The sequence below is a fragment of the Podarcis melisellensis genome (genome assembly GCF_964234715.1).
Source record: "Podarcis melisellensis genome assembly, chromosome: 7".
NCBI lineage: Eukaryota > Metazoa > Chordata > Lepidosauria > Squamata > Lacertidae > Podarcis > Podarcis melisellensis.
The window spans coordinates 10,659,194-10,679,848 of record NC_138539.1 but is presented as its reverse complement, the minus strand read 5'-3'; the positions used below and the strand labels follow the sequence as shown (position 1 = coordinate 10,679,848).

Sequence of the window (20,655 nt, the reverse complement as noted above, 5' to 3'; positions counted from 1 at the left end):
GGTGGGGTACAAATAATAAATTATTATTATTACTATTATTATTCCTCCCTGCTAGAATTTAGGTTGTAAGCTCCATGGCAGAGAGGTCTCTATTGTTAATGGTCCTTGCAAAGCACTGTCCTACTGATGGTGAATTTTCATTGTTATCAACAGCAGCATGATTCAGAGCAGAGAACCAAGACTTATCTCTTGGGAATCTGCACCATGGGTGGAGAACCTCAGATGTGGTGGCCAAATGCAGCCCTCCAGCGCTCTCTTTGTTTCCCACTTCTCTTCAGCCCAAACCCCTGTTCTGGGTCTTCCTCAAGTGTTTTACAGGTATTGAATTGTCACTGAGCTGTCATTGTATCTCTCTCTTGCCTGGATCCAAGATGTCTGTATGTTGAGACCTCTGACTTTTGTGTGCCTGGAATGTAGTTTGTTGTACAATGGTAAAAGTCACACACTCTTGCCCTGGGCCCCACTCAATTTTCCCTCTGGCCTCTTCCGCCACTGGCATGTGATCCCTAGACGGCTAATTATGAGTGAAAGTTGCTCGGGATGAAAAAGGTTCTTCACTCCTTTTTCTGCACTTTTGTAAAGAATATAGATTCTCAACAAGCTACCAGAGGCAGCAAACCATAACAGTGAACTCATAGGCTGGTTTATATAGTAGTTAATTCCTTTGAAAAGGCCTCCTATAAGCAGGGAGATGGTGCATGAAAGTAACTGAACAGGACTCAGTAACATTGGTTTTGCAGAATGCGTGGAAGGCACTTGCTTCTCCAATAGAACTTATACACGAGATCACATTTACCTAACTAATTTCTCTTTATAGGTAACACTTGTTTGGGATAGACTCAGCGTGACGTTGCCATCTTCATCGGACAGAAAACTGTCCTCTGTGAGTAAGTAGTAGCCGTTAGTAAGAAGCCGAGGGCTCCTGCGGCAAGCCAAGACACAGCCTGTGCAGGGGTTGGTGGAACAACATTCGTAGGACATCTCGTGGTCCAGGAAAGCATCTGTGCATCTATGACAATAATAGCAAAATTCCTGTTACTCAGACATCTGGCAGAAGACCCCAAGACAGCAAGTTCCCGAGCAGGTAGTTCTGTTGGTCTGTTGCAGTTAGTGCAACAAGAAGCCTTGTGGAACATTTACGATGGACAGATTTATAGTTACTTATTTATACAGAAAATATATAAACATTTAGCAACATCTGGAGGGCCACAGGTTCCCTACCTCTGATGTGGAGAGTTTTGAGCCAGATGGACCAGTGACTTTGTTTTTATCTGGCATCTATGCTAAGGCATGGGACGCAGGTGGCGCTGTGGGTTAAAGCCTCAGCGCCTAGGACTTGCCGATCGAAAGGTCGGCGGTTCGAATCCCCGCGGCGGGGTGCGCTCCCGCTGCTCGGTCCCAGCACCTGCCAACCTAGCAGTTCGAAAGCACCTCCGGGTGCAAGTAGATAAATAGGGACCGCTTACCAGCGGGAAGGTAAACGGCGTTTCCGTGTGCGGCTCTGGCTCGCCAGAGCAGCGATGTCACGCTGGCCACGTGACCCGGAAGTGTCTCCAGACAGCGCTGGCCCCAGGCCTCTTAAGTGAGATTGGCGCACAATCCCAGAGTCTGGCAAGACTGGCCCGTACGGGCAGGGGTACCTTTACCTTTACCTATGCTAAGGCATGTATAATCACATTCCAACATACACATGATATTTCCAAGGGGTTATAATGCCTAGGGCAAACGAAATTACCCTACATGCTTTTCCAAAATTTAGCAAAATAGTTATGGGTTCAAAATGTACTAGAATGCACGAAAACGGGCATTTTTGGATAAAATATATCAAAAAATGAGACAACCATGTCAAAAATATGAGTATGGGTTTTCATGTAGGTTTTAAAAAATGGTGTATTAATGTAGAAATGGGATAGAAGGAATAAACACATGCAAAATTGACACAGACTAGACATGGAGCTACCCATTCATCCTTGCTTCCTCGAGCAATCAAGTGGCTCTAACTTGTTCTACATTGTCCAACCCACCTAGAAATACCCCAGCCCCATAGCAGCTATTATTTATTTTAAATGTTTCTGGTCTGCTCTTTCATTTCAAGCGACAATTTTGAAGTAGGTATCAATAAGATACACACAACATAAAAGATAACAGCATAAAACAAGGCAAATAAATCACAGCCACAAAAAGCATTCCACCTGGCATCCTACCACATCCAAGACTTGGGTGAATTCCCACATCTTTACACGGTGCTAGGTAGATCTTAAAAAGCAGAGACATCACTTTGCCGACAAAGGTCCATATAGTTAAAGCTATTCTTTTCCCAGTAGTGATGTATGGAAGTGAGAGCTGGACCATAAAGAAGGCTGATCGCCAAAGAATTGATGCTTTTGAATTCTGGTGCTGGAGGAGACTCTTGAGAGTCCCATGGACTGCAAGAAGATCAAACCTATCCATTCTGAAGGAAATCAGCCATGAGTGCTCACTGGAAGGACAGACCCTGAAGCTGAGGCTCCAATACTTTGGCCACCTCATGAGATGAGAAGACTTCCTGGAAAAGATCCTGATGTTGGGAAAGATGGAGGGCACAAGGAGAAGGGGACGACAGAGGACGAGATGGTTGGACAGTGTTATTGAAACTGCTAACATGAGTTTGACCAAACTGCGGGAGGCAGTGGAAGACAGGAGTGCCTGGCATGCTCTGGTCCATGGGGTCACGAAGAGTCAGACACGACTAAACAACTAAACAGCAACAGGTGGATCTTTGTGGGAGGAAGTTGCAAAGCTCAGGCTCCACTACTGCAAAAGACAGCTTTTTTGCCCTGTAGTATATGTTATCCATGCATAGCGCTGGCATATGCATGAGTGAAACATTACTTTTCCTAATGCATACATTTAAACATTACATCCCACCCCCCACAACATGTCAGGGACCAGCATAGGAAATGGCTTTTTGGTAGCAGCCATGAGCAGGAGACTGCAACATTTGATTTGGCCCAGGGAAAATAAGGATGGGCAACATGTGCATTTAGCATACCATCTCTAGTACTGTTGTAGACTGGTGATATAAAAATGTATAAGTAACCTGGGTGTGATGAGTTCTGATGTCACCTTCTTCCTGGGCTCCTTTTCAAGCAGTGGAGAACCTGCTAAAGCAGAGAGCAGATAAGCAGAATGGTCAGTTGTGATTTGTTCCTCAGGGACAAGATGCAAAGCTGAAGCCATATATCCTTTCGCAGATATTATGCACATTAAATATACGCATTATCTATCTCCCTTTCTCATTTAGGTGGAAGGACCAGCCATGCACCATTCATAAGGCAAGGTGAATTCAATGAAGGTCACTTCTGATTGAATAGGCATGTTTAGGATTGTACTCCAACAGCCATCCAGAGCAGGGTAGAGATGGCTTGTGCCTAAAAGATGGCAAAGGAGGTGTTAGGTAGATACAGGTAGGGCCATGGTTCATCTGCAGGAAGTCTCAGGTTCAATCTTTGGCATCTCCACGTGGAGCTGGAAAGGGAGACCTATCAGAATATCTGGAGAGCCACTGTCTTCAACAGAGTCTTCAACATTTTCATATCTGGGCCCCACCTTTAGCCAAATCATCATCATTATTACCGTATATTTGCAAGGTGGCAGTACTACTGCTGTGCCTCACCTTAGATCAAGTTGCAATCTAGTAGTGGGTCCTGGTGACTCACCAGTTGAACCAATGGAGGATACTGAGCTAGATGGACCAACGGTCTGACATAATATAAGGCAGCTTCTTGTGGGTAATTTGGGTGCCACTACAGAGAAGGTCTTTTTCTAGTAGTTATCCACCTAACCTCCAAAAGCAGGAGCACCTGAAAGAGGGTCGGTGGACCGGTTCCATAGAATAAGTTTGTTGGATGGTATAAAAGTGTGCGATGCAACCTAAATAGTTTCTGGTCCAAGCTGACCCACAAAATTATTTGCAAATTAATGGGTATCATGTTATAGTTCAGCCTCTCTTTTCTACTCTGTAAAACCCCATTTGCATGAGTGGCGTTACATAATCCATAAATAGGCATAATGTGGCGAGACTGGTTACATTATGCCCAAATTCAAGAGACTTTTAAAAAAGATCAAAAGATTGGTTTCCAGGTGGAAAAATCGAAATTAGAGACAGAACTACTTGAACCTAAGACGAAAGTGCTTTCAAGAATGTATAACTTGCTGCTTAAATGGAATACTCAGGATGAGATAGTTAAATCAGCCATGATAAAATGGGCTCAAGATATTGGGTACAACATTATGTTTGAAGACTGGGAAAGGTTATGGAACACCGGTATGAAATTCACGGCATGTACTGCCTTGAAAGAAAATATTATGAAAATGATATACAGGTGGTACATGACCCCAGTCAAACTGGCAAAGATATATCATTTGTCTGACAACAAGTGTTGGAAGTGTAAGGAGGCTGAAGGAACTTTTTTTCACCTCTGGTGGACATGCCCGAGGGTGAAGGCCTTTTGGGAAATGGTTTATAATGAGTTGAAAAAGGTATTCAAGTATACCTTCCACAAGAAACCAGAGGCCTTCCTCCTGGGCATGGTGGGCCAGAGAGTGTTAAAGAAGGACAGAACTTTCTTTTTATACGCAACTACAGCAGCAAGAATTCTTTTAGCCAAATACTGGAAGGCACAGGAGTTACCCACGCTGGAAGAGTGGCATACGCAACTGATGGACTACATGGAATTGGCTGAAATGACTGGCAGAATTCGAGACCTGGGAGAAGAGGCAGTGGAAGAGGATTGGAAAAAATTTAAGGACTATTTACAAAAACATTATAAGTTATATGAATTTTGAGAAGTTGCTAAGTTTCGAGACAACAAGCTTCAGTAATTAATTTTGATTATGGTGGATATTAAGTTATGATTGTGTAATGACTAAAGTTTAGAGTGAAGTTTTTATAGAGAGGATCGATGGAAAAGTGACCTAATAACAATCACCCTAAATCTAAAATACAACTTGATAAAAATACAAATACGCAGGAAACAAGGTATCAATTTGCTGTTATTTTTCTTTATTGTAAAGGACGCAGGGGGTGGAGGATGTGGGGAAGTCCAGTGGATCATGAAAAATTGTTTGTAAAATGTGAATGCCTTTCTTTTATAATCTTTTCTCTTTTCCCTTCTTTTTGTAATGTCGCTTTTGTTGAATTATTGACGTTGTATCTGACCCTGGAAAAAAGCAATAAAAAATATTATAAAAAATATATAAAAAAATAGGCATAATGTGCACACACACACGCGCACACACACACACACACATACACACCTCCAGCTTCCATTTGCAATAAGTTTTGATTTTTCTCAGCTACTTCTTTCCTGTGCCAGTGGGGCTTGCTTTCTGCAAAACCCAAACAGTTTAATTAGCAATGCCAAATGTAGTTTAACAGTCATATTATGGGCAAATCATCTGATGGATTGCATTGTTGATTCACACGACGGTGCTAAATTATTACTTTGCAAACATTTACACAGTGTTTACTGATTAATGGTTGTAGCCATGCTAGCCAGAGGGAAATCAGTTATTCATTTGCAAGCCTGAGGGAAATCAGGTACCCTTAATTTGACATGCAGTGTTTCATTCAAATCCTTTATTTGTTTACTTGATGTTTATAATGAATGCAAACATTTCTGTGTGTGTGTGTGTGAGAGAGAGAGAGAGAGAGAGAGAGAGTAAGAGAAGTTCCTTGGTACTGCTTCATAGGTCCAGCTCAAGGATCGACAGAGGACAGTGACGGTTGCAACCATTGTGACTCAACAACAGGCCCATGGATGCTTAGTTCAACTTGTGTATGGGCTATACCATTTCAGTCTGCAGGTGGAGGCTCACATCATCTGAATGGTCCTCCTTCAAAAAACCATTCCCCCTTTGCTTAGCAGCATCCTGAACCCAGTAGCTGCAAAACAGTGCATTGAGAGAACAACATAGCTCCCAATGAAACAGATGTTGACAGACTCCCAGAAATGCCACCAAGACAATTTCCCCCGCAAGCTCGTAGAAAAGCTGGCCCTACACCACAGGCAATGCAGGATGGGACAGTCAACAAGCCCCTGGGCCACATTATCCAGGACTGCTAATGAACACACCCCAGCGTCCTCAAGGAGCTTATGGAGCTCCCCCAGGTCAGTGTGGTGTAGGGGTTAAGAGTGGTGGACTTGTAATCTGGTGAACCGGGTTCGATTCCCCGCTCCTCCACATGCAGCTGCTGGGTGACCTTGGGCTAGTCACACTTCTCTGAAGTCTCTCAGCCCCACTCACCTCACAGAGTGTTTGTTGTGGGGGAGGAAGGGAAAGGAGAATGTTAGCCGCTTTGAAATTACTTTGGGTAGTGATAAAGCGGGATATCAAATCCAATCTCTTCTTCTCTTCAGGTCAAAGATATGCACGTCCTATAACTTGGATGCCAGCTCCACCTCCACTTCCCAACTGCCCCCCAGGACTGGAATATTTAAGCCAGATTGATCAAATGATTATTCATCAACAGATTGAGCTTCTGGAAATCATCATTGGCTTTGAAACCAGCAACAAGTATGAAGTAAAAAACGCTTGGGGGCAAATGGTTTACTCGGCGATTGAGGACACCGACTGCTGCACACGAAACTGCTGTGGAACATTGCGGCCATTTACAATTAAAATCACGGACAACGTGGGCCAGGAAGTGATTGAGCTCCAGCGACCTCTCCGGTGCTCCAGCTGCTTGTACCCTTGCTGCTTGCAAGAGCTTGAAGTCCATGCCCCTCCAGGCACACCCGTTGGGTATATTAAGCAGACGTGGCACCCCTTTCTGCCTAAATTCACTATCCAAAATGAACTCCATCAGGATGTCCTTAAAATCACCGGGCCCTGTATAGTGTGCAGCTTGTGCCAAGATATTAATTTTGAGGTGCTGTCACTGGATGAGCAGACAGCGGTTGGAAGGATTTCTAAGCACTGGTCTGGTTTTCTGAAAGAGGCCTTCACCGACACTGACAACTTTGGAGTCCAGTTCCCATTGGACCTTGATGTTAGAATGAAAGCTGTCCTGCTGGGGGCCTGCTTCCTGGTGGATTTCATGTTTTTTGAATCCGCCGGAGGAGGCCGGCAGCGAATGGGCGTCTGGTGTTAGGCCAGGCTACCGCCTTATAAATCCCTTGGAGAAAGTCATCTGGTTTCTTCTGTTTTTGCTTTGCTTAGATGGAGTCTTAAGCCTGTTCACAAGAGGGTTTTTTTGTTTGTTGAAACCAGGGTTTTTTTTGTATTGTTGCTGCAGCTCTTGCATTTATAGAGGCAGAATTTTCTTAAAGGTAAAGGGACCCCTGACCATTAGGTCCGGTCGTGACCGACCCTGGGGTTGCGGCGCTCATCTCGCTTTATTGGCCGAGGCAGCGGGCATACAACTTCCGGGTCATGTGGCCAGCATGACTAAGCCGCTTCTGGTGAACCAGAGCAGTGCACGGAAACGCCGTTTACCTTCTTGCTGGAGCGGTATCTATTTATCTACTTGCACTTTGACATGCTTTCAAACTGCTAGGTTGGCAGGAACAGGGACCGAGCAACGGGAGCTCACTCCGTCGCGGGGATTCGAACCACCGACCTTCTGATCGGCAAGTCCTAGGCTCTGTGGTTTAACCCACAGAAGCACCCTAGAGTCTCTGTCAGGTGGGGTATAAATTCATATATAAGAAGATGATGGTGACTTTGTGTACATAAGCATTATGGTAGCTAACACCCCTGTATCTTATCTGTTGCTTTATTTCCAGTGTAGCAGTAGCTGTATTACTGCTGATCCTATACTCATCTAGCCAACTTTGCTTCATATCCCAACTGGCTAAACTTCCAACTGACTCTCAACTGTCTCCTCCCTCGCATTCAGATTCTTAGCCAGTCCTCCATTCCAGTTCACTCTCTCCCCTTCCCTATATAACATTACCTTAATTCTATTATTTACTTACCACTGCAGGGGTACCTCTGGTTAAGAACTTAATTTGTTCTGGAGGTCCGTTCTTAACCTGAAACTGTTCTGAACCTGAGGTACCACTTTAGCTAATGGGGCCTCCCGCTGCCACCGCACGTTTTCTGTTCTCATCCTGAAGCAAAGTTCTTTACCCAAGGTACTATTTCTGGGCGTAGTCAAAGTCCAGTCCTGGGTCACTAGCCTGGAAACAGTTCACAAGGAGTGGGGCGAGGTCCGAAGCAGGAAGCCGGGCGGGGACAGGAACACTGGAGGGTCAGGTCTGGGTCCGGGCAGGAACAGGTACTCAACAACGATGTTGCTCCCGCAACCTGGGACCGGGCTGACTGGCCTTTATCTTCTCTGAGGCCACGGGCGGTCCCGGCCCCCAGGAAACCCGCCTCTCCTGGCCTTAAGGCGAGCACTCCTCCTGGGAGAAACCAGTTCCCTTCGCCTCTCTGCCCTGAGCCTCTGCAGTTCAGGAGAGGCTGAAGGGTTAGACTTCCGGAGGCGGCGCAAAACGGCAATGGCGGTCCTCTTTACTTTGTGAAGAGGGGCTCCGCGAAAAAGGGTCGTCCGCTGCGGCAAAGCGGAGACCCATCAAGAAAAACCGCAGGCAGAGCGAGCCTGCGGCCGTGGGACTCGGCGGGCGCCAAAAGCCCCCCCAGAAACGAAGAAGGGACCTCGTAAGAGGCTCCGGAACGTGAAAGGGGGAGCGGCGCTGTGAGTTCATCGCTCTTTTCGTGGAAGTGAAGCCGCGCTGCTGCTGCCGATGAGCGCTGACCTTTCTTCTTGAAAACATCGGAATTGGCTGTAACATACCCGTGAGTAAGGGGTATTAAAGATTGGACTAAATTTGGGAAATTTGGCTGAAAACGGGAGGCGAGTAACAGGAAGTCCGTCTTCCGATCCTGCTGGCTGGATCAAAGCAAAGACTTTGAAGTGGGCTGAAGCGCTTGAAAAAGATTTTAAAAGCAGGACAAAGGGGCATAAATTGAATCTGTACTCAGAAGATAAAAGGATATATTGGTTAACTTGGTGGATTTATCTATTTTGGAACTCTCTTCCTATTTTTGAACTATGCGGAGTTAAAAGGGGAAACCTAGTCGCCGGGCTGTCAGCGCACGAAGGGAGAACTGTCAAACTGCTGAAACTGTTACCGGAGTTAAAATTGTTACATAGACTGAGATATTAACGTTTAAACATTGTTGCTGGGACCTTTCTGACACCTTGTGGCACTACTTTAAGAATTAGAAACCTTCAGAAGCCTCCTTTTGTATTTGGGAATTACAAAGGCTCAATACGGGGAACAAAGGAACTTTAATGGCGGAAAATAACTTCTCCTTCCTTTGAAACTTTGAAACACTCCCTATAGAGGATTGCGGTGATATAGAGGCCTGGGAACTTTATTTTATTGGGATTTTTTGTGGTTAAATTGTTTACATTTTGGACCTGTCTTTCTCATTGATTAAAAGACTATTTGACCTTGAACAGAGGCAGCTGTGGAATGAGTGGCACAGGGAAAACAAGAGCAGCTAAAGCTAAAGAAAAAGAAAAGAAATCTGTGCAACTTGTTCAAACAACCTTAACTCATCAACGTAGATCATCTGTCCCAGCTGTGCTGACAGCACAGGAGGTGGAAGCCGAACCGCCTGACACAGAAGATATGGCAACTGGAGGATCTGAGATAGTCCTGAAACAAATTTTGGAACAACTGGCACTTCTAAATAAAAAAGTGGACGATCAGTCATCTAAAATTGACCAAGCAACATCCACTATTAGCAAGTTAACGGATCAGGTTTCCCAGCATACCCAGGCAATTGAAAAATTGCAAGGAGCTACGGCGGAAAATTATAAATTAGCTGTGGAAGCCAACCAAAAAGCTGAGCAGGCGAACAAAAAGGTTGAGGAGATCAAGGGGGAAGTAAGGCCTCTGAAAAGACAGGTAGGGGAACAACAAGCCTACCTGTCACTGGTGGAATTGAAAAGTAAGGAAAGTAACCTCAGGCTATGGGCTGTCCCAGAATCGGAATTAGGTAACCTAGAGGGCTTTTTGACACTTTTATTCTCTAAATTTTGGGGGATTGAGGAAGATAAAGACTTTAAAATTGTGACGGCCTTCAGACTGGGAAGATCGGTAAAGAAAGACAAGGCCAGAGACTGTTTGGTTGTCTTGAGAACAAGAGAGGAAAGAGATAAGATATTGGGCCTACATTTTAAAAAATCTTTGGAAGTAGAAGGTAAAAAGGCTGAAATCTATAGAGACATTCCTAAACATCTATTGGATCTTAGGGCCACATATATAGATCTGACCAAATTGTTGAGGCACAACGCAATTCCCTATAGGTGGGAATTTCCGCAAGGACTATCATTCACCTACAAAGGAAGGAAAGTAAGGATTAAATCACCTGAGGACCAGCAGAAGTTCCTGTACGACCACGAGGAGGACCTCCAAAAGGGAGCTGCAGTTTCTTGGCCACCACCACCGGGATTACCACCTGGACGTACACCATCTGGATCTGGACCAGCACCACCACCTCCGGGATCGGAGGGAAACTTAGATACCCAATTGTGACACCCACTAACTAATCAAGGATGTCTCTGCAACTTCTTAGTTGGAACATAAATGGTGGAAATTCTCCAGAAAAAAGGAAAAAAGTATTTCATATTTTGAAAAAAGAACAATTGGACATTATTTGCTTGCAAGAAACACATGTGACAAGGCTCCATAGAAAAGTGTTAATCAACAAAAGATTAGGCCAAGAATTTATTTCATCGGACAAAGTTAAGAAAAGAGGAGTGGTGATATATGCAAAGAAGAGCCTGTCGCCTAAATTTTTATTTAAAGATGAACAGGGCAGAATTTTGGCGATTGAAATTCAGACACAAGGAGAAAAATTTTTGATATTAGGAATATACGCCCCAAATGAAGGAAAATCGGAATTCTTTAGGAAGCTGCATGAGACTATGCTGGATTATTTAGACTACAACAACATCATTATGTTGGATGACATGAATGGGGTTGCGTCTGTAAACATGGATAAATCGCAAAGTACTACTATAACGAAAGATGGCAGACTACCTAAAACCTTTTTTGAAATGACTGACAATATGGACCTGACTGACATATGGAGGGTCAAGAACCCTCTAGGGAAAGAAGGAACTTTCTTCTCTGAAGCTCATCTGACATGGACGCGAATCGACCAAATATGGATAACTAGAGGACTGGCACCTAAGACCAGAAAAGTGGAAATCTGCCCAAAAACCTGCTCCGACCATAATGCTTTGAAAATGGAATTGAGACTAAATACAACCGGATCCTTTAGATGAAAAATGAATGACACATTATTAAGAGATCAGGAGATTGTTAAGAAGGCCCAAAAAACTTTAAAGGACTATTTCGAGATAAATCTAAAGACTGCTGTGGAAAAAAGAATAATCTGGGACGCAAGTAAAGCAGTTATGAGAGGGTTTCTAATACAACAAAACACGATTAAGAAAAGGCTCTGGAATGAAAAGAAGGAGAAGATCTTGGAGAAAATAAGAGAAGGAGAGAAAAAATTAAGATCTAGGCCTAAGTCGAAGGAAGTGCTGAGAGAAGTGAAGTTTCTCCAGGCACAATTTTCGAAATTGATAAATCAAGAGGTGGAATGGAAAATTAAACAAATGAAACAAAGATCTTTCGAATCAGCTAACAAGTGTGGGAAACTGTTAGCATGGCAGTTGAAAAATGGGCAAAAACTTAATACAGTTACAAATCTAGAGATCGAAGGGAGAATGGTTCAGAAACCCGAGGAAATTAGAAAATGCTTCCAGAGATATTTCAAAGAACTTTATTCACAAGGGCCGCAAAAAGACTTTGAGGTAGATCAATTTCTTAAAAATAATGGATTACAAAAAATACCCCAGGAAATGAGAACAACCCTGAATTGTAACATCACGCAGCAAGAAATTGAATGTGCCATTCAGAAGCTCCAATTGGGCAAGTCTCCAGGCCCGGATGGACTTACTTCTAAATATTATAAGACGTTGAAGGACTATTTGATACAACCTTTGTTAGAGGTCTGCAACCAGATTATGGAGGGGAGGAAGGCACCGGAAACGTGGAAAGAAGCTTTCATCACGTTGATACCAAAATTGGAAACTGAAAAAACTCAACTTAAAAACTACCGTCCCATCTCACTCTTAAATGTGGATTACAAAATTTATGCAGATATTTTGGCTAATAGGTTTAAAAAAGTATTAAATGAAGTGATTCATAAGGACCAAGCAGGCTTTTTACCTGGCAGGCATTTGTTTGATAACACAAGAAACATCATTGACATTTTGGAATTTTTACAAACAAACCTTAGTACAAGAGCGGTGTTGATTTTCATCGATGCAGAGAAAGCCTTTGATAATATTTCTTGGATGTTTATGAAGAAAAACTTGGAAGGGATGGGAGTGGGGTGGGGGTTTGAAAATGGAATAGAAACAATCTATTCAGAACAAAAGGCTAAACTGATAGTAAACAACGTGGTGACAGAGGAGTTTAAAATTGAAAAAGGGACACGGCAGGGGTGCCCCCTATCTCCTCTATTGTTTATCTCAGTCCTGGAGGTGCTACTGAACATGATTAGAAAGGACCGCTTGGCACAGGGAATTGTGGTCGGAGTGAAACAATATAAACTGAAAGCATTTGCAGATGATTTGGTATTAACATTACAGGAGCCAGTCTCCAGTACTAAAAGAGTGCTAGAAATAATCTCTGACTTTGGTCGGGTGGCGGGATTTAAGTTGAACAAACAAAAAACTAAGGTTTTAGCAAAAAATTTGACAACTATAGAAACAGATGAGTTCATGAAAGAAACAAAATTAAATGTGGTTAAAAAGTAAAGTACCTAGGGGTGTATCTGACCTCCAAAAATTTGAATTTGTTTAAAGATAACTATGAGAAATGTTGGTCAGAAATCAAAAGAGATTTGGAAACATGGTCAAGATTGAAACTTTCCTTGTTGGGCCGAATAGCAGCTATAAAGATGAATGTATTGCCGAAAATGTTATTTCTGTTCCAGGCCCTACAGATCGTGGACAAGGTGGAATGTTTCGGAAAGTGGCAGAAGGATATTTCTAAATTTGTTTGGCAGGGCAAAAAGCCCCGAATAAAGTTTAAAATACTAACCGATGCGAAAGAAAGAGGGGGATTTGCCCTGCCAGACTTGAGGTTATATTATGAATCTGCAGCCTTCTGCTGGCTGAAAGACTGGATTTTGCTGGAGAACACTGATGTCCTAGATCTGGAAGGGTTTGATAATGCTTTTGGGTGGCATGCATATTTGTGGTATGACAAGGTTAAGATCCACAAATTGTTTAAAAACCATATTGTCAGAAGGGCAATTTTGATGGTCTGGACAAAATATAAAGATTTATTGGAGAGTAAGACTCCGAGGTGGCTCTCACCGGTGGAGGCCAAAGCACGTAAGAGACTTAACATGGAGGCCTACTAGCCTAAATACTGGGAAATAATTGAAAAAGTTGGAGACAACTGGAGGCTGCAGAGCATGGAAAAGCTAAAAAACAAGGTGCGAGATTGGTTACACTATGCTCAAATTCAGGAAGTGTTTAAAGGGGATAAAAAGGTTGGATTCCAGGTGGAAAAATCGAAACTAGAGACAGAGTTGTTAGAGCCAAAATCCAAGTTACTTTCGAGAATGTATAACTTGCTGCTTAAATGGAATACACAGGATGAGACAGTCAAATCCGCCATGATAAAATGGGCGCAGGATAGGGCATAACATTATGTTTGAAGACTGGGAAAGGTTATGGAACACCGGAATGAAATTTACGGCATGTAGTGCCTTGAAGGAAAATATTATGAAAATGGTATACCGGTGGTACATGACCCCAGTCAAGCTTGCAAAGATATACCACCTGTCTAACAACAAATGTTGGAAATGTAAAGAGGCGGAAGGGACATTCTTCCACCTCTGGTGGACCTGCCCGAAAGTGAAGGCCTTTTGGGAGATGATTCATAATGAATTAAAAAAGGTACTTAGGCTTACATTACCCAAGAAACCGGAGGCCTTCCTCTTGGGCATGGTGGACCAGAAAGTGGTTAAGAAAGACAGAATTTTCTTTGTGTATGCTACTACAGCAGCAAGGATCCTGATTGCAAAGTATTGGAAGACACAAGATCTACCCACACTGGAAGATTGGCAGACGCAGTTGATGGACTATATGGAATTGGCCGAAATGACTGGCAGAATCCGAGACTTGGGAGAAGAAGCAACGGAGGAAGTCTGGGAAAAATTCAAGGACTATCTGAAAAAACACTATAAGTTGTATGAATGCTAAAAAAAAATGCACTCCTTAGGAAACCATAGCTTCAGTAACTGTAATTTAATGAAATGGAAATTAAGGTACAAGAAGACAGAGGTGGAGTAATCAAACAATTTTATTGTGTTGAAATTAAAACCTTTAAGACTCGGGTTACAACATTTTTGCGATTAAGTAACACGATAAAATGAAAGATACATTAAGCTCTCTAAACAAGTTAACAAATTGCTGATGTTTTGTAATACAGAGAATGCAGGGGTTGGATGATGTGGGGAAGTCTAAGTATTGAAATTTGTAATTTGACCTTTGTTTTTATATTTTATAAACTCAATAAAAATATTATTAAAAAAAAGGAGAGCCTGAAGGGTTACTGGGCCCAGGGGGGAGACTCACCTGTAGGCACTGAGTCCTCAACCACCCCTGGAGCCAGAGTGGATTCACCTGGTGCCTGCTCCTGAGGATCCAGGTGCAGGCGCTTCAGAATCAAGGCCCTGCCCCAGTTCAGCCGGCCCTGGAGGCAGGGATTCCTGTGCAGGCTGGGATTCCTCCGGTTCAGCCTCTGAATCGGATTCCCAGGCCATCACAGTACCACTGTATTACAATGTCACCTTATTTGCTATCAATGTGCAGTATATACGTTATTATATGCAAACACTGGAACGTCACAGAGACCCCTCCATCTGAAGTTGGCCCCAAGGGACAGATTGGGGAAGGGGATGATGATGTGTTGCACGCTCTGCTTCCCAGTGATATCTGGTGTGGTTCTGGAGAACCCTAAGACTTCTGGGGGAGTTCAATGTCCACACAACCACTGTGACTCAACAATAGGTCCATGGATGTTTAGAACTTAGTTCAACTTAGTATCATTCCAGCCTCCTGGTTGGAGACTCACATCCTTTGAATGGTCCTCTGTTGCAAAATAAAAAGTAAGTAAGTCCCACCTCCTTGGGCATCAACCTTAGCCCAGTAACGCTGAAGAGGCACATTGAGAGCCTGGCATGGCTCCCAAAGAAACAGATGAACACAGACCCACAAAAACGCTACAAAAACATTTCCCCACAGCAGTTAGAACAGCTGGCCCCAGACCAGTGAGAATGCCTGGACACAGTGTACAGAACAGTACTGATGAGCTACTTTATCCAGGAGAGCTGATGAGCATAAAACAAGGTTATCCCGGAGTTTATGGATCTTCCCTATCTTGTTGTAAGCTAAAAATGGGTGATGTTTGCATCCCCCAGGCTGTAACCTGGATGCGGGCAACCATTCCAGATCTCAGCTGTCCTCCTGGATTAGAATATTTAAGTCTCTTGGATCAAATAGTCGTTCACCAGCAGATTGAGCTTCTGGAAATAATAATGGGCTTTGAAAATTGCAACAAATACGAAATAAAAAATGGCTGGGGGCAAAGGATATACTTGGCAGTTGAGGAAACAGACTGCTGTGCGAGAAACTGCTGTGGAGCGGCATGTCCATTTACAGTAAAAATCATGGACCATGTGGGCCAGGAAGTAATTGAGCTCCAGCGACCTCTCCGGTGCTCCAGCTGCTGTTTTCCATGCTACTTGCAAGAGCTTGAAGTCCATGCCCCTCCAGGCACCCCTGTGGGGTACATTAAGCAGACATGGCACCCCTTTCTGCCTAAATTTGCAATCCAAAATGAACTCCATCAGGATGTCCTTAAAATCACCGGGCCCTGTGTACTGTGCAGCTTGTGTCAAGATATGAACTTTGAGGTAATGTTGTTGGACGAGGAGACCAAGGTTGGAAGGATTTCTAAGCACTGGACTGGCTTTCTGGAAGAGGCCTTCCCCAATACCGACAACTTTGGCATTAAGTTTTCGTTGGACCTTGATGTTAGAATGAAAGCTGTCCTGCTGGGGGCCTGCTTCCTGGTGGATTTCATGTTTTTTGAATGCGCAGGAAGAGGGCAGCAGAGAACGGGGGTCTGACAATAGACCTGGAAGCTGCTTCGAAGAAATGCCCTCGTGTTGCTACTTCTACTTTTCCTTTGCTAAGATGGAGTGTTAAGTTGGTGAATAAGAAGCCTTCTTGTTAAAACTACTTATTTTTGAATTGCGGCTGCAGCTCTTGCACCTATCATGGTGGGACATTCCAATTTATGGGTGCTGCTCTAGAATTCATAATGCATTGAAATGGAAACACTTTTTTAAAAAACAACAACAACAATTAAATGTATGTATTTTTCTGTGTATGAGTCACACCTGGCATATTTATGTAGAAGGTACCTCCTAGTCTGATGTCCCTTGGCATCAATTGTCAGGTCTATTAGTATTTCTGTATGGTTATTATTGACTAGCTGGCTGTGTGTGGAGTGCCACTGTGTGTTCAATATGTGTCTGGGAAGTGTTGGGCTTGGTGAGAGTGCGGGTGGCTCTTCTATTTCAGTGGCCATTGGGGAAGTTCAGGAGGGTAGGACCTGAACCAATGAATTCAAGTTACAAGAAAGGAGATGATTCTGACTAAACATTAGGAAGAACTGTCTTGATGGTTCAGATAGTTTAAGCACAGGCTGGATGGCCACCTGTCATGTACGATCTAGAAGAGATTCCTGCATTGCCTGGGTTGGACTCAATGGACCTCACAGTCCCTTCCAACTCTACAATTCACTGAATCTATTATCGCCCTGTGCCTCTCAGTCTCAACCTGGGTTTCTCTCTCTTTCTTTCACCATAAATTGCCACAAAGAGAGGCTACAGTGCTGTATATCCACATATAACCAGAGGGTTTTCCCGCCTCTGCCATAATGGAAGCAGATAAACAACTTGAGTCACCTTCACAATGGTACATACTCTTCTAGGTCATAGAGTTCAATCACTTATTTTTAAAAGCTCACAGCGGCTGAGCCTGGCTTATTTTCCTTCAGTTCTTCAACGGGCAACAGTATTGGACTGCGGTGTAATGTTTAATCTGGCTTCCAATCGGGATAAAATGGAAACAATAAAGGAATTTTTGCAGGACTTCTTCGGCAAGGCAGGAACTGCTTTACAAGTCTTTCCTGGCCACTGTCTCCTGTTCGCAATGACAACTGCCACCACTTAACAAAAGACCCATTAGTAAGTACCTCTCTGTCCAAACTCATCTGAAGCGGCAAAATTGATTGACAGCAGCTGCATATTTTGGTTTTCTGGCATGCCCCCTGCACTCACCTATGGAAGATCCCTATCTAAACTGTCTTTCTTTCCCATACAGCTGGGGTAGGTAACTCCCACAGCCTATGGGCCACATCTGGACCCCCTTTCAATGTTACCTGCCCAAAGCTTTATTTCTAAGAATATCTCTTCCCCTTCAAAAATATGTAACGTTGGTTGCTAGTACCCATGAGAGTCTTGAGCAGAAGCAGACTCTAGTGGGTGTGGTAGATTTTTTTTTCTATCTGTGGCAAGAGTCAGGATGTTGCAGCCCAACCCAGAAGTTGGCTTGCAGCAGTGGAGAGCAGTGTCATGAGACTAGGGAACCATGGACAGAAAATGGTGACAGGAATCGCCTGGAGTTATCAGAAGAGGACGCAGAGCCAAAGAAATAGAGGGAGATGGAGGAATACAAGCCAAGTGTGGAATGGAGGGAGCGACAGAGGAGAGGAATCTGAATACAAAATGGAGCCTGGAGGAGAAAGGTGAGAGTGGGTTTGACTGAGAAGAGGAAGAGGGAAGAACAAAAGCAAGCAGGAAACTGAAATGTACTTGGAGTCGAGTGTGGATTTCATGCTCTTTATTCAGCTCATAGTAGTGAGGAACGGAAGTTTGCCCGACAAGTCTGCTTTATATACATTATTTACACAATGGGCCCCACGTGATTGGCTAATTCTGGGATTCTCCTGTAGGCCAATCAGGTTGCGGATTCACTTCCACCTGGAGTTGGATTGGGTGGCTCCTGCGAACCAATCAGACTTCTGCATTTTGGATCCTATTCAACTCAGTACATAACAGAAACCTCATTGGGAAGGCTGCCTGAAGGTATCACACAATGAATTAAATGTTGCCTTTTCAAAAGGGCTAAACTTTGCTCCCTGGGTATTGTAGATTCATCCTGCCCTCCAAACACTGGAATGCCTCAGGTAAAAATTTTCTGCTGCAGGCAGCCAGGATTCATTGAGGGACATAGACACACACACGCCACATCACAACAGGAGATGACTTTGAGCACGCAACAACCGGGACTCTTAAATCTTATTACTGGGCCGGCTTGGTTGGGGCTGCCCCAGGCCACAAGTGGTTTTTGTGGTGGAGCTCAATGACCCTTTAAAAAAAGAAGGAAAGATTCTTCACCGCTGCCTCATGTGTACAGCTTCGGAACTGATAGTTGCAGTTGCCATTGTCCTCTCTATCGTGACTCAACAATAGGTCCACTGATGTGTAGTATGTGGTTAAAACTCTGTATGGGCTGCATTCTTTCAGCCTCCAGGTGGTGGCTCAGCCCACCTGGATGACCGTCCTTCACAAAACAATCTCTTCCTCCTTGGGCAGCCCACTAACTGCAAAGAGGAACACTCAGAACATGGCCTAGCTCCTCAAGAAACAACAGATTCACGCGGACCTACGGAAATGCCACCAAAACAAACCCCCCAGCGTGGCCCTACACCACAGGTAGCATACGGATATGTTCCACATGCCCCAGGAGCTCATCCTGTTCACGGTCAGGCGCTTCAGGGCGTCGTGTGGATGCCAGCGCCAATTCCGCCTCCCAACTGCCCCCCGGGATTGGAATATTTAAGCCAGATTGATCAGATGATAATTCAGCAAAAGATTGAGCTTGTGGAAATCATAATTGGCTTTGAAACCAGCAACAGGTATGAAGTGAAAAATGCTTGGGGGCAAAGGATCTACTTTGCAGCCGAAGATACCGATTGCTGCACGCGACTCTGCTGTGGAATGGATCGGCCATTTACCATTAAAATCATGGACAACGTGGGCCAGGAAGTGATTGAGCTCCAGCGACCTCTCCGGTGCTCCAGCTGCTGTTTTCCGTGCTGCTTACAAGAGCTTGAAGTCCATGCCCCTCCAGGCACGCCCGTTGGGTATATTAAGCAGACATGGCACCCCTTTCTGCCTAAGTTCACTATCCAAAATGAACTCCAACAGGATGTCCTTAAAATCACCGGGCCCTGTATAGCATGCAGCTTTTGTGAAGATGTTCATTTTGAGGTGCTGTCGCTGGATGAACAGACGGCTGTCGGAAGGATTTCTAAGCGCTGGACTGGCATTGTGAAAGAGCTCTTCACCGATACTGACAACTTTGGGATCCAGTTCCCCTTGGACCTTGATGTTAAAATCAAAGCTGTCATGCTTGGCGCTGCCTTCCTTGTCGATTTCATGTTCTTTGAAGCTGGAGGAGGAGGAGGCCAGCGAATGGGGGTCTGGGGTTAGGTCTAGCTGCTGCCTTATAAATACTTTGGAGAAAGCCCTCGCGTTCCTCCTCCTTTTGCTTTGCCAAAACAGGGTATTAAGCCTATCCGTAAAAGATAATTTTGTTAAAAGCAGCGTTAGAAATTCGCCAGCCACCGGGTGCATTTTGCTCCTGGCTATCGGCCACTTGCGACCAATTGACCTACATCTCTGAAATCTGGCGGCTCCTGCCTGGGGATTCTTGGATCTGGGCTGTTTTCACACACTAGCAACACATCCTGTAGAATTCTATCCCCTATGTTTTATCTGCACAATCAGAATGAATTTCAGGAACCCAAAGTCACCTTGAAAAAATACGACCTTTGAGGTGTCTGGCTCCAAAATGGCAACTAGGCATTCCATTTTGGCGACTGTAACCCTGGTTTAAGGAGCCATTTGGCACCTAGCTGACATAGCTTGAGTTTCTAACACTGGTTAAAAGTACTTATTTTTAAAAATAATTATGGCACATATATATCTGCTTATGAGGGTTCTCTGGAATTAATAACACACTGACATGTATTCTTAAATAATTTTTGATACATCTAAAGGTACACATATACGAGGAAGCCCTCCCCTGTGCAGGCGGAGTGTTTACGAAAAGATCATAGAATGGTAGAGTTGGAAGGGACCCTGAGGATCATCTAGTCCAACCCCCTGCAATGCAGGAATATGCAGCTGTCCCATAGGGAAACAAACATGCAACCTTGGCATTATCAGCACCATGCTCTAAACAACTGAGCTAAGTCCCTATGGATCAATGCATGGGTGAGAAATGGGAAGTCCCAGTGCCTTGTGGGTGTTAAGGCGGGGATCATACCCATGAAGAAGATAATATAGAGCCAACACTAAAAGATATTATTTGTGGTTTAGGACATTTTGCTTAAGTCAGATCCCACCTATAGTAACCAGAGCCGTCTTTCCCATTGGTGTTAGTGGTTCGTTGCGCCAGAGCACCAGCATCTCAGGGGCACCCTA

General features: G+C 44.1%; 2 protein-coding genes and 2 pseudogenes across 10 annotated transcripts in view; 3 read left to right on the top strand and 1 right to left on the bottom strand.

Moving 5' to 3' along the window:
• Positions 1-20,655, bottom strand: part of TMEM71 (transmembrane protein 71) — a 30,417-nt gene that overhangs the window by 6,375 nt on the left and 3,387 nt on the right. Inside the window, exons 1-3 of one of the 6 annotated variants that reach the window (XM_081919012.1) lie at positions 14,913-15,041; positions 3,080-3,140; positions 797-1,009 (exon numbers count right to left, since the gene is read on the bottom strand). In XM_081919012.1, coding sequence (XP_081775138.1) covers positions 797-981 — 185 coding nt within the window. In that variant the 5' untranslated portion in view covers positions 982-1,009; positions 3,080-3,140; positions 14,913-15,041. Of the gene's footprint in view, positions 1-796; positions 1,010-3,079; positions 3,144-3,655; positions 4,018-14,912; positions 15,042-20,655 lie in introns of those variants that run through there. The other 5 variants (XM_081919013.1, XM_081919014.1, XM_081919010.1 and 2 more) reach the window with 5 other exon arrangements.
• Positions 3,237-7,173, top strand: LOC309374151 (phospholipid scramblase 1-like). Of its 2 annotated transcripts, none has more exons than XM_081919025.1 (2): positions 3,237-3,393; positions 6,402-7,173. In XM_081919025.1, the coding sequence occupies exon 2, from the start codon at positions 6,431-6,433 to the stop codon at positions 7,133-7,135; it is 705 nt and encodes a 234-aa protein (XP_081775151.1). In that variant the 5' UTR covers positions 3,237-3,393; positions 6,402-6,430; the 3' UTR covers positions 7,136-7,173. The 2 variants fall into 2 exon arrangements, with proteins under 2 accessions (XP_081775151.1, XP_081775150.1); XM_081919024.1 differs by lacking the exon at positions 3,237-3,393 and adding an exon at positions 5,725-6,152.
• On the top strand, positions 15,139-16,485 carry LOC309374132 (phospholipid scramblase 2 pseudogene; annotated as a pseudogene). The gene has a single exon. The product of its transcript is annotated as a phospholipid scramblase 2 pseudogene (transcript).
• Positions 18,397-19,696, top strand: LOC309374143 (phospholipid scramblase 1 pseudogene; annotated as a pseudogene). The gene has a single exon. The product of its transcript is annotated as a phospholipid scramblase 1 pseudogene (transcript).